The following is a 13,777-nucleotide window of genomic DNA, read 5'->3' as shown; positions in this document are numbered from 1 at the left end:
TACTGTAGGAATGTATATTGATATAATTCTCCGTACCTTTCCACCATCTCTTATTTCAAATCACCATAAATCTTCCTGGTCTAATAATAATAAAATCTAATATTTTATATACTAGAATGTAAATATTCACCAAAACTCAAAAAATAAAAAAATCATCCCCCACACAACTTCATTCATTTTTTTTTTAATGCATTTAATAGTCTTGCATCTAATAAACATAGCATCCACTTTTTGTTGTTTGCATCATGTGTTAATATTCATCCTTCTTTTCACATTAATACTGTTTACATATAAGAAATGATACTTAATCTAGCCTTTTCCTTTTTTCAGCTTTCTTTTGCAGTTGTATTTTTCTCTTTCACATTCTTTTTCCCAATATTTCCCTTTCCTCTTCTTTCTCGCTGTCTTCCATTTTTTGCACTACCTAGGTGTTTGTAAATATTATATACTTCCACATTACATTCTTCACTATGTTTTCAGCTTCCTCTGCTTCATTTTACTTTTTCATTTTCATGTTTTACTTCATTTCATACATCTTCATTTTCATTAATACTAACTTATCACATTAACCCTCCCTTTCAAGCATTTGTACGCCAATCATTTAATCATTCTTTCTGTCTCCTTATTATTTTAACCATTAGCAGTCAAACTAAACATGTTTGAAATATTGTACTATTAGTTTTGCCATGTCCATTCCACATTGCACACATCTCCATTTAAGACAATCCATTAGATGTTCCCTAGACCCACAGTGAAAACATGTTTTAGGCTGGCCCTATTACTTCATCATGCCTTTCCACATTAATAACATTTGAAATGTGTGGTACTTTTCCATCAGTGTCATGCAAACATACCATAATGTGCCTTCCCCCATTCTATAATTTTCTTTTAGCAACAATTTAATATTGTATATTGTAATCATATTTACATTTTTTGGAAAAACAAGTCCTTATTTTTAGATTCAGTCCTGTCTGAATTTTAGAATTGCAATTTTAGCTTTTTTTTTTTTTTTAATGTCTGTCAGATCCAGTTACAACAAAACGATTCCATGGATCACAGAAAGATTTAGCCAAAAATCTTTCAGCCTTTTCCAAAGTTTCAAACATCACGTCAGAAAAACATTTGTTTCCAATATGACTAAATGCCCTAACATCTTCAGCTGAAAACCTTAAAGCATTAATAACATTGTATCAAACATAGTATCTAGCTATTGAGTCACTGTCTTTTGATTCTTTTTTTTTACCACCGGTCCTTGGCATTCAACATGATTCACTTTACTTTTTAAAATATTACTATTACCTTTAGCAAGGGACAGGGATAACTTGCAGAGGATACTGCTGGCATGGAACAGACTCGCTATCCACAGAAAAAAAAGTTCATCTCTGTCCATTTTCAAGTCCAACCTAGATCTGTGGATGGGAAACAGAAAATTTACCCCAGGATTGCATAGGGGATAGAGTCACCTCCAAAATTCTTTATCCCATATGGGTCCCCTCAAATTATCTATGGTATGATCCCAGTCATTCTTATTAGGGGTAATATATATAATTATTAACCATGGGGTGGGTAATGCCAATCGATGACCAAATGGGACAAGTTATTTAGTAGCACAAAAAAGGAACTTGGCTAGCCTTAAAATGGATCACAAGGGCAGCTAGGCTAGTACTTTCCTGTGAATCCGTACGTCATTTTAATTTTATTTATCTCCAAACTGTTTTTGCCCATTATCTCGTGTACTGTTTTTTCAAAAAAAAAAATATTACCAGGTTCCAAAGCCTTCTCACATGAACTATCTCATGACTCTTCTCATGCATGGAGAAAGGCACCAGTCATCCCTCTGCACAAATGTGGGCCATCTACATACCCTGGAAACAACAGACCCATAAATCTCATCAGTCTTGTATGTAAAGCCATGGAAAGAATTATCATGGAGATGATCAATAGAGATATAGTAAACCTCCAGACACTGGATCCAACACAGTTTGGTTTCGTCAAGGGCAGATCATACCAACTCAACCTGGTGGACTTCTTTGAGAAGGTCACCAAAGCAGTGGATGAGGGCAAAATCATTCACACTGCCTACACCTTGACCTGGCCAAGGCATTTGACACAATACACCACAAACTCAAGAGGTTAGGTACAAACCCATATTTCACCCAGTGGATAGCCAACTGGCTCACAGACAGGACCCAGGAAGTTAGAATTGGGGAGTCCACTTCTACAAAAAAGGCAGCCACAAGAGCAGTCCCTCAGGAATCAGTCCATGGACAGCTCCTTTTTGGCATTTACTTCTCAGACGTCTAACCCAATGTTAGTGGTCTTTGGCTGACTAAATTTGCAGATGATTGCAAATTAGGAGCAGTCGTTGAATCTCACACTGACACAAATGTTCGCCAGGAGGGACTGACACAGACAGACAACTGGTGTCAGAGCTATGGACTAAAACTAAATGCCAAGAAATGCATAATAGTATCCTTTGGGAAGTCATCCATCCCTGGTAACCATCATATTGACAACACACCTCTTAGAGTTGACTCCGTAGTCAGGGACTTAGGGACACATGTAGAAAGTAATCTAGCCTTTGACCATCACGTGTCTACAGTGGTAAAGAAATTATTCTTTGTTGCACAGCTTATATATAAAGGTATGGCATCCAAGTCCAAGGAAGTTATTGTTCCACTGTATTCGGCATTCATCAGACCTATCACTGAGTACAGTGCCCCCTTTGGTATGTACCTAGGCAGGCATATCCAGCAGTTGGAACATCCACAGAGGTTCCTCACTAAAAGAATACAGGGCATATGGAAAATGTCCTATGTAGACCACCTCAAGGGCCTATCGCTGTATTCTGTCTCCTACAGGCTTTTGCAGGGAGATCTATGCCTGGCATACAGGACATTGTCAGACCCCAATGTGATGGCGTTCCTGTATGTCCACAAAACATAGAGCACCAGAATTACCCGTTGTAAAGACTACCCCATCTTTGGAACAGGCTCCCCATCCAAGAGTTCCTCCCTAACCCATTTCAAGTGCAACTTGGACAATTGGATGGAAAACCAGAAATTCATCCGTGGTTTGGCACCTGTGTCTCTAATGGACACAGGTAACCTGTAAATGGTTCATCTCCCAGGCCCATGCTTACACTTATCAAAGGTATCAGAACTTGTCAGAGATGTGGGATGCATGGCTAAGCCTAAAAAGGCCCTTTTGGCCATTAGCTTAGTAAACACCTATGAACTTATCCTCAGCCACACATCCATTAGTCTTTTCAGAATTCCACTTCATCTGTAAAGCATTTTGGCACACTGTCAGACCAGGAAACAGCATTTTTTACATATGACTTCATTTCCAAGCCCACCTGGTTGGACCTTGGTCACATTTGCATGCAATATTCCACAATCCATGCAACTTAGGTTCATAGGTAGGTACTAGGCTATCTGCCCAAGGGCATTTATAAGCCTAGCCAGAGTGTGTCGGCTTTCGCTGCCCCATTGATTAATTAACTGATCCTCTGTCAAGCAGAGCCAATGAAGTGATCCCAGGGGTGTATTTCCACATTAACTTTAAAACCATCAGCAATGCTCTGTGTATTTTCTAAAATGCTCATTTCTTGTGCAGCCACTGGGCTTGTCTCCTCTTTCTCTATGCTTTTTTTTTTTTTTTTGCAGTGAGACATGACTATCCTACAGTCTTTCGCAACATCCAGGAAAGAGAAGTGGAAGTTCCTGATGCCCTGGCAAATTACCCCTAGTAGTAGAAATGCCACTGTGAGTCTCTCCTGAAAAGAGGCTACTAGCCTGTAGAGGCTACAGACCTATTAGGACTAACCTAATCAACAAAGAATAAGTAAAATTAAGTACCCACTTTAATACAGGAAGGTCCGTGCCTTTCTTAAAGAAATAACTCTTTGTAAAGTTAAAGTTTTATTTGCAAACATTTACCATTTGTAATGTCATTATTTCATTCTTTTTGTCAGTTTCGCTTCATTTTGATGTACTCCTCAATGAGAGCTGCCACAATATGTTGCAGAATGTATATTTTAATACCAATTTGGAGTCTTATCAGCTTATTCATGGCTTCTTTTTCTGCCCTTTGTACTGACAAATAATTTTAATTTTAGTGTGCTACCTGCTGATGGAATTGTTTATGCCATTCCTGCCAAAGCTTGGATATATTCACAAAAAAATGTGAGGCTCCTGTAATGAGAGTGGTCCCAACCATTCCTTTCATGTTTCTCACTGAGGATTGCATTAAATTAGTTAAGGGGCTGAGAAATGGCCTCCACACATATTTGTTTATCTTTTAATGTTGGATGTAGATAGGTTTATGCCTGTGCTCCTTTATGTAGTTGAAAAACTAGTAGGAATAGTGATCATCCTGTATACACTCAATTTACCTGACATTGAATACTTATTAGATTGATGCTCGTTCTGAAGAGGAATCGATTCCTGTAAAATATTTGACATTCTTTACTGCACACTGTGTGGCAGCTAAGATGTGTGTGCCATGGAACATAGCTTTTTAGCATTATCCATCAGAAAACAGGCACTCCTTGCATATTTACCTTTAGAATAAAAGCCTAATGCTTCCTTTTAGAAAGTTTTCTAGATGCACTTTACTTGTATATATTACGTCTTTCACTGACTTTCCTTTCAGTAATTCATATAAAGGTTTAGATAGTTAACTAAAATTTTAATTGTTTTGACTATGCCTGCAACTTGTGTTGTCTGTAGGTATTGACAGCTGCAAAATCATCTTGAGTCAGGTTAGGTCAACATTTCATCTTAGATCAGAATTAAAATGTAGTATTTAATCGACTTCTTGTGTTATTTCACTTATATGACCGATATCGTCATCACTTCATATGTTGTTATTGTTGTTTGTCTTTCAACTTTTTCCCGGTAAGGGGTTGCCACAGCGGAACTCCGGTCCGCTAATGATTGGCAGTAGATTTTTTACGAAACACCGAGGAGCCAGCTCGACGCCCAACCTTCAACGAAGGCCCGCCCATTTACGCACGCATGTCTTTCGAACGCTATCCAACCGCGGGGAGGACATGCAGACTCCACACAGAAGACACTCCCAAGCCACGCCGAGAATCGAACGGGAGAACCTCTTGCTGTGAGGTGGTAATGCTACCGCCGTACCACCGCGGCAGTTCATCATCACTTCATATGTAAAGATATAAAATGGTATGGTTATAAATTTAAAAGTTTTTTAAAAACAAAAAACACCAAGCAAGGAAGCGAGGCCTTTCTGCAGTTTAATGTAAGCGATTTTGTCTTGAACAATGTCAAGACTTCATCAAATACTCAAATACCAGGATACATTTTTAAAAAAGACCACAAGGTCTGACATCATTAATTCAATTAACCTTTAAAGGCATATCCACTCCAATATGAAAACATATAATACTATATATAAAAATACATGTACAACATATATAAATATATACATATTATATATATATATATATATATATATATATATAATACATATGCCCCACAGCACATAAATAAACTTTTAAACATTTACAACCCTACCCTTTATCTATACAAAGCCTTTAACTTTAAAATGCAATCAATAGAAGCAAGTTCATTAAGTCCTGGCCACCCAACTGCTTTCAGCCAGAGAATCCAATACAATTCTTTTTTCTCCAGCCATAATTGCCAATTGGTTCAATGAGATTAGTATAGGAAGGTGCGGTAAGTAGTAATCATTTGACTCTCATATTACTCTCCTTCATATCCCATACTCAACAGTTTAACATACTCAGAATAATTCTTTGTTTGGATGTTTTCTCCATACTATATGATGATATGACAGTGTGTATAGACTTGTCTTACTGATTTTACTAACTGAGTTCTTATATCACATCTACTTATGACTGTGTTCATTTATGCTATGTATTATCTTAACTTAGACCTCTTCTGTCTGCTTTTACATTACTGCTGTTACAGTGAAATTGATTAAAGTTTGTTTCCTTGGTTGTATTTCTGCTGAGCTGAGCCTGAAAACAGTCCTGGTAGATCGGTGCTCTACTTTGATTAATAAATGTTAAGTAATTAATGTGAATAGAATATATATATATATATATATATATATATATATATATATATATATATATATAAATGTGTGTGTGTGTGTACATGTAAACTTATAAGCTAAGTGCTCTACGTGTTCCAGTGTCTTTGCTGCAGACATCATCAAGCAGACCTCGCTACTGAGAAGCTGGCTCATCGGCTCGTTTTGAAAATGTAAACCTAGTAAAATCACGTGCCTCATCACAGTCCCCAGATGTCTCCTCCCATGCTCAATGTCCTTGAGAACTAGAGGAATGAGGCAGTGGGACTATGCGTAATGGTTGTGGGAAGACTGGGGACACTAAAAGAGTATGAAAATTTTCTAATTTACATTGTACATTCTTCCTACCGCGGTGGTGGTGCTGCGGTAGCGTTGTCGCATCACAGTAAGACTCTGTTCTGTTTGATTCTCAGCTAGAGCGTCTTCTGCATGGAGACATGCGTGAATGGGTGTACCTTCGTTGAAGGTTGTGCGTCAGGGCTGGTAACTCTGCACGTAAAAATCAACTACCAATCATTAGCGGACCGGAGTTCCGCTGTAGCGACCCCTAATCGGGAAAAGCCGAAAGACACAACAACAACAACATTGTACGTTCTTCCTGTTATTTTTTTTTTCTTCTTCTTCATGGGCTTCAAGTCTTGTCTTGCATGTTACTTTGAGTAATTGGAACTTTTTACCAGTTAATTCACATACATTGTTACAATGTGTTACCACAAAACTGCATAAAACTGTTGAATTTCCTCAGAAGCAATAAAAATAATAAATATTAATAATTGAATAGCAATATCAGACGTCTCCCTAGATACAGCTTTGCTCACACACCACTTACGGCTTATAACTTTTTCTGACATTTTTATTTATTTAGTTACATATTAAACTGTGTAGGTAAATAATACATGCAGATCTTTTCCAGCCATGTGATTGGTCACATGGTCAACAGAATTATTAAGCATCATGTTTTTGCCTGGTAGGGGGAAATCAAAATGGCCCATGGAAACCCACATACTTTTAGGAAAACATGCAAGCTTGTACAGCTTTCTGTGTGCACTTTTTCCCATTCCAGTTTAACCATTTTATAGCTTTGTCTTTGCTTGCCCCAACCTGTTTTTGTATGCACCTCTGAAAAATGTGATAACACTGCAGTACATTTATGATTGTTTGTGTTGCTGCTTTTTTACCCCACATTAATCCAAGTAAATCTTTTTCTGTACACCACTCATTTTTCACATGCACCTCATGTTTCACATCTCTGGGATTATTTTGCTCTTACTCTAACTGCAGTTAAGTATTCTGCTGCCTTACTGTTCAGTTGCTTGGATTCTGTCACAGGTCTCGGTGATCAAAGTGACCTCGCATCACACTATTTTTTTTTTGTTTGAACACTTACCAGTGTTTTTATGTCCATGGAGACTGACTGTTCCATTTATTTCTTGTAAATGTGTTCATTAGCAGCCAGTTATAAACTGTGTATTTATTTCTCATTTTTAGGAGAAGCAAAAGAAAACATAATATATTTCTGTAAGTCTTCAAGTTAAGCCTGGTTTTAAGAGACCGTAATTGCAGCAGTGCCCCAAACCACATGATTAATCTGATCAGCTTTGTGTTGAAAACTGTGTAAAGCACTCAGCAACAACTTACTACTGTTGGATAATGAATGGCTAACACTGTGAGATATATAAGGGGCATGAAGCTGCTGTTAATACCAGATAAGCCACTAGAGCAATGCATATCAGGAAATGTGTGCGCCACTAATAAAGTATTTTAGCAGCACAATACAAGTATGAAGATGCCTTGCCCTTTGCTGTAATCTCTCTCAGGTAAATACCTGTGTCATTTAAGGCAAAATGATCCTCTTATTGCCTAATGTGGGGCCTCCTGAGGTAGTGGGGCTCTGTTAGTCCAAGTGGTTCCAATTAGCTTAAGACAGCAGTCCTGTGTGTGTGTGTGTGTGTGTGTGTGTGTGTGTGTGTGTGTGTGTGTGTGTGTGTATGACATGCACTCATAACAGTAAGTATGTGTTGGTGTGTGCATGTGCGTGGGTGGATGAGTGAGTTCTTCCATGAGTGTGTGTGTGCTGGAGCGTGTGTGTGTGTGTATGGGTGAGCCCTTTTGTGAGTGTGGGGAGTCTCTTTGTGGGTGATAGTGAGGAAATGACTGTGGGTATTGGTGTGTGTCTGAATGTGTGGGTATGATGTGTGTGAGTGTAGGGGAGTGCCATTGCTAACGCAAAGCATAAGCCACTAGGGAGTATGCTAGCATAGTCAGGCTTGACAGAACAATGTCCGATTCAGAGATATAGTAATGCACTGATAGTTAGGAAATGCTCGTTGCAGTTATGCCTGGTCCAAATGACATTTCCTCACCATTGACAGGTGAAATTCTTGGTTACAGTCAGGGTGTCCCACAGGGCTCTTTCCAAAGGCCCGTACTTGTTTATGTTGTATCTTATAAATCTCTCTCTTTCATCTGAGGTGTTACAGTCTGTAAGCAGATGACTTGAAAATGGGTGAACTGATTACATGTGTTGTTGCAGCAAGGTATGTCCACAAAAGAACTTGACCATTTAGGAACAGGAGAATAATATGCTGATTAATACATCAAAAATTAAGCGTATGCGATTTGGGAGACATAAATTGAAAGGTGAATATTGAATACACCACACAGTGATAGCAACTGTATATTTGTTTAAGGACCTGGGTATATGGCTAGATCCAACTTTGAGTTTTTCTAATAATATTAGCCATTTTTAGTAATGAAATAGAATTATAGGTTGATTAAAAAATTATAAAGTCTAAGAAATCAGAAATGATAGAATCATTGTTTGTTACATTAGACCCAAGCTTGAGTATGGAGTAGCAATATGGAAACCTTGTAATAAAACAAGCATGAGTAAACTGGAAAGAGTATAGTGGAAATATACCAAGGGTATCCATGGATATGAAAATTTAAGTAATTATGAAAGACTAAAATATTTGAACTTCTGCAGTGTCTCATGTAGACATTTAGTAGGAAACCTTATTCACGTATATAAGGCATTTAGAGACAACTACCTCTGGGAATGAAAGTAGCTGATGCATGGAATAGACTACCAAAATTACATTAAAGCAAGCACTAGTTTAGATATTTTTAAGAAAATGTAGACACTTATTGTGGGAGTAACTGTTTTGTATACTGGCAGACTAGAAGGGCAGTACTGACCATGCCTGAAATATTTGTTTGTATGTATGTATGAGCATCCTGTGTTGAGCGGTTGGCACAGGCAGTAATGATTTTAGTGAAACTTACCAATATATTTTTGTAAAAAGCAAGGTTTTCTCATTTTATTTACATTTTAAATTTAAATTGCTAAAAAGTAAAACTGCCTCACTGAAATTCAAGATGCAGGTTTTCTACTGCCATTAAAGCTTACAGTATAATTTCTTAACTTATAAAAGAGTGTTCTGCAGTCTTTCCATGAAAATTTCATCAAGCTGTTGCAAGTCCCCCCATTCCTTTACATATGGAACAAACATAGCTCTAAACTGTTTTAGGGGTATGCCATTCTGCAAAAAATCAGTAATAAAGAGGAGGAGGGGTAGAGCCTCCTAAATTTATTTTGGTTTCATTGCAGTTGGAAGTGAAATTCATAATTTCTTTTGGAAACTGGTGGGAAAAGTGCTGAAGGAATGTGTTGGTTTTAATAGGAGTGAGTAGATCCTAAGTTAAATGACCAAAATTACTTTAAAAAGCTTTTAAATGACCAAAAAATATTTTAAAAAGCTTATGTCTTCAACTTTGCAAATGAAAATGGCATTCAAAATCACTCATGGCTTATTTAAAAATGTGACCGAATAAAAATTAGAACCAAGGAGGCAGAGCCTACCAGTTCATGCATCATTTTTTTATCTGAAGTTAGCATGTCAATAACCTTTTGTTTAGGCAGTGTAAATGAAAGTTATGTCAACAAAGGCATGGCGTCTACAGAAAATTACCTCATTTAACTGACGTCTTGCACTTTTTCATGTCATGTAGGTACAGCACAAGTGTGGAAACTGGAAACCAGCCAGTTACAGACATCTTCCATTTTAATGTCTATGACGAAGATAATAATCAGCTAAGCAACCAGATGTTTACTATTACTATCACATCTGTCCAGAACAGGCCTCCGCATGTTACCCTCAACGAACAGCTCACTGTAAGTTTTTGTGTATTATCAAGTAAAGTGGGCTTGTTTTCGGTCCAAAACATTTTGTCATTATTCCAGATGATGTGTATTGCACTGGCATTCTGCTCCATATCTGGTTATGCTCAAAAAGAAATAGTGTTTCTACACAGTAGTCATCTATGTCTGCCACATAACACAGATGTGATTGTGTACAAAAAATGACAGATTTCTTTGTGAATGTATTTATCACACTTAAAGTGGAACGTTGATAGGAGCAGTGTTGTGAAAATATTAGATCTTACATCAAAGGACCCTCTGTTATGAGCCTTCTTTAATGTTTTCCTTTTAGTGCCTTTAGAAGTTGCTGATTCACTCCTAACCTCTTTTCCAGAGCTCAAGGATGCACATCCCACCATTGTTGCACTGTTCTGTATTATAAAAGGAGGCTTCAAATACCAAATCCCTTATAGCTGCTTGCACTGTTTTATTCTTCTCCTAGTATATTGTGATCTTCTTGCTCTCACAGCTAGTTGGTTTGACTTTGAGGTGGTCTCTTTCATGCTACATTGGACAGTTCTGTATTAGGTGAAGATATAAGCATATGGCTGTCTGGGTAACCCTTGATGTTGCCCTCCCCATCCCGAGTCTTGGAAAGATTGGGAAGGGTTGGGATCCATGTACATTTTCTCCATCATTTCTGTTCTGTGGTGGAAAGAATGGTCAGACTTATTCACTGTCTGTGCCCTGTTGTGATGACCTTGGTTCCTCACTGAATAAATACTTTTCTGTTTCTTGTGTTGCTTCAGAGAATGCAAGAACCACTCTCTGGCTTTGGCCAGTTCACTTGATTTTGAGTCTGGTGTCTCCTTCATTCCTTTCTGAATGCCTCTTTTTGATTTAGGTGCCATGCTGCTGCGCTTTTCCTTGATCATTTGGATTTAAGATTAGTGACCTTCATAACCTGACAGGTGGGCAGTTTAGAGGTAAAAAAATGAGTACTCCATGGTGTGGTTAAATATGCTATTTGTATTTGGCCTTTTATTGGCAATAATTTGCTTTTTTTTACCCGTAATTTAAGATTATATTCTTCATTGAGAATGTTTTGGTTTGTACTTGCTTATTTTTAAAGTTTTGATAAGCAGGCTCAGTAGCTTAACAGGCAGCACACTCACCTGTGGTCATGGTTGCTAGACGTCCCTATTTGGGCGGGACTGTCCCGAGATCAGCAGCCTGATCCCGAGTCCCGCTCTGCCGGTTTAAATCCCAGCTAGCCTCTGCTTTGTTTGTTTTTTTTTTGATTGGCCCATATACCTGGCATACGGGCCAATCAAAAATTGCTAAACACGGAGCTTCTTGTGTTCCGCATTAAACACGAGAAGCTCTGTGTTTAGCGATTTTTGATTGACCCATATGCCAGTATACGGGCCAATCAAAAATCGGTAAACACGGAGCTACTTGTGTTGAATGCGGAACTGCAATGCTGTTTAGTAGTGCAGAGCTGTGTGGAACTGTGTTCCACATTAAATACCTTTTTTTTTTTTTTTGGTCTTCACTTGCCGTGAGAGACCTTCTGTTTTTTTTTTTTGTCCCTACCTGGGGGGCTGGAAATTTGGCAACCCTGCCTGTGGTGCAGAAAGTTGTGAGTTCATTTTCCACACCAGATAGCTTGGATTCATTTTTCTAATACTGACACTGTTGTGCAGCATAAGGGGGTGGGGGGGGTGTTGCATTCCTGATTGTGGCAAACTTCAGATGAGACATTAAATCAAGGCCCTATCTGCCTGAGTTGGTCGTAGCTCAGGTGGATGTAAAAGATCCCATCCCACTTATAGAAAAGAGTGGGGATGCTCCCTAGAGTCCTAGCCAAATTTCCCCTTGTCAGTGTGAATATCACCTCATGAAAAGAGGCCAGTGGCCTCGTGGGACTAACCATCTCAACAAAATGTAAATATGTACATAAATAATATAGACCACATACACACGCGTGCGCATAGCTGTAAGTTGTTAGAAAGTAGACTGTATTCCTAATGAGTTTTTTATATATGTTTTATTTGATTGATTAAAAAAAACACTTTGTAATGTTAAGTTGATTACTTCAGTAATTATAAAAAAAAAAAAAAAAAGGAGAGAGTATCAAAGTGAGGAAAAGAGAGTTGGCACAGAAACTACAAAATGAGCCAGCATTTATTTGTGGTTGACAATAAAAAGGAAAAGTAAAAATGTCTGTTATCAGAAGCATGAACAGGAGAAATCCAAAAGTGTAAAGGCTGTCAGTTTTGAAAGTGATAGAGAATTTTGAAGTAGAAGTCACCATAGAAACTTAGAAGTATTACAACAAAAGCTAAAACAGACATTAAAAAAGAAAGGCAACTGTGTGAGGGCCCTCAAGACAAATTGGGTGGAGTAAGTGAGATAAGCTGGAGAATCCAGAGGGCTGAGCTTGTTTTTTCCTTAGTGTAAAACAGAGAATGCAGTTAAAGATGGACTTTAAACAGCATGAATCTTTGAACCAAAAAAGGTAACATTGACAGTATATTTCTGAAAAATATTTTAATGGGTGGTACCATAAGAAAGGAAGTATCCACTTCTGCTATGGCTGCAAAGAGAGACACAAGGAAAAAAATAACACTCGAGGTCTGGTAGGAGAAAAAGTAAAGCATAAGGTTACTGTTTAGAGATACGTTTTGAAGGGAAGACCTAGAAGAAGCTACATTGCCAGTGTTTTTAGGAAAAGCTACACCTTCCATCTTGAGACAGGTTGGCAAAGAAAGTAATTATGAGTTAGACAGCTTACAAGAAAGCAATAGAGTAGACTCCCTCTTATCCAGCCTCTGTTTTACTGGCCATTAAATTTCTGCAGTAGTCTTAGCAAAAGACAACAGAGAAGAACAACACTTACATCTCCTCTGGGCTAAATAATGACAGACATTTGAGTTTTAGACTTCATATTCATTAGAAAAATGCATACTAACACAAATCCTGTTATTCTAACTGATTTATAACCTATAAATATTATTCCTTATGCTTTCTCTAATTAGCCAGCCATTCGTTTATCCAGCCTAAGAGAGAGTCTACTGTATTAACTTAAAGACACAGTGATAAGGCTAATTTTTAAGCAGAGCTAATATGAGTGAGAGAGAGAGAGAGAGAGAGAGAGAGAGAGAACATGACTAAGGTTGTAGTAAAATATAGTGATTTGGATGTTCAGATAACTATCCCTATTTTAAGTTAAAAAGATGAAATGTTGTGTTGCAAAATTTAAAGAAGTAGGAGAAATTCTGAATCATTACCAGTGTCAAAGCCTTATAGGACACTTGTAATAAAGCTAACCCATAGTGACAAGTTAGGAATTCACTTGCAGACTGACCAAACTAAGGCAAAGGTCTTAGCAAGATTTTACTGGCTAAACTTATTGAACTGGATAGAGAACATCTGTACTACTTATCTAGTGTCAGAAAACCGCATGCCATCCTAGAGTTGAAAGTCTTATTATCTCATTAGCTGTCATAGAACTATCAGTTGAATATACTGCTGTGGACTTCATGGGAG

General features: G+C 37.8%; 1 protein-coding gene across 1 annotated transcript in view; it reads left to right on the top strand.

Annotated features, from left to right (window-relative positions):
• The window catches only part of LOC122792799 (extracellular matrix organizing protein FRAS1-like), a 4,352,848-nt gene that overhangs the window by 2,666,292 nt on the left and 1,672,779 nt on the right, over positions 1-13,777 (top strand). Inside the window, exon 38 of the mRNA XM_044060368.1 lies at positions 10,096-10,258. Within this exon, the coding sequence (XP_043916303.1) occupies positions 10,096-10,258 (163 nt within the window). The remainder of the gene's footprint in view (positions 1-10,095; positions 10,259-13,777) is intronic.

Source organism: Protopterus annectens, chromosome 2.part0, assembly GCF_019279795.1.
Source record: "Protopterus annectens isolate FY-2018-M chromosome 2.part0, PAN1.0, whole genome shotgun sequence".
Lineage (NCBI taxonomy): Eukaryota > Metazoa > Chordata > Ceratodontiformes > Protopteridae > Protopterus > Protopterus annectens.
The sequence above is the reverse complement of the archived record's forward strand: the minus strand, read 5'-3'. Positions and strand labels throughout refer to the sequence as shown.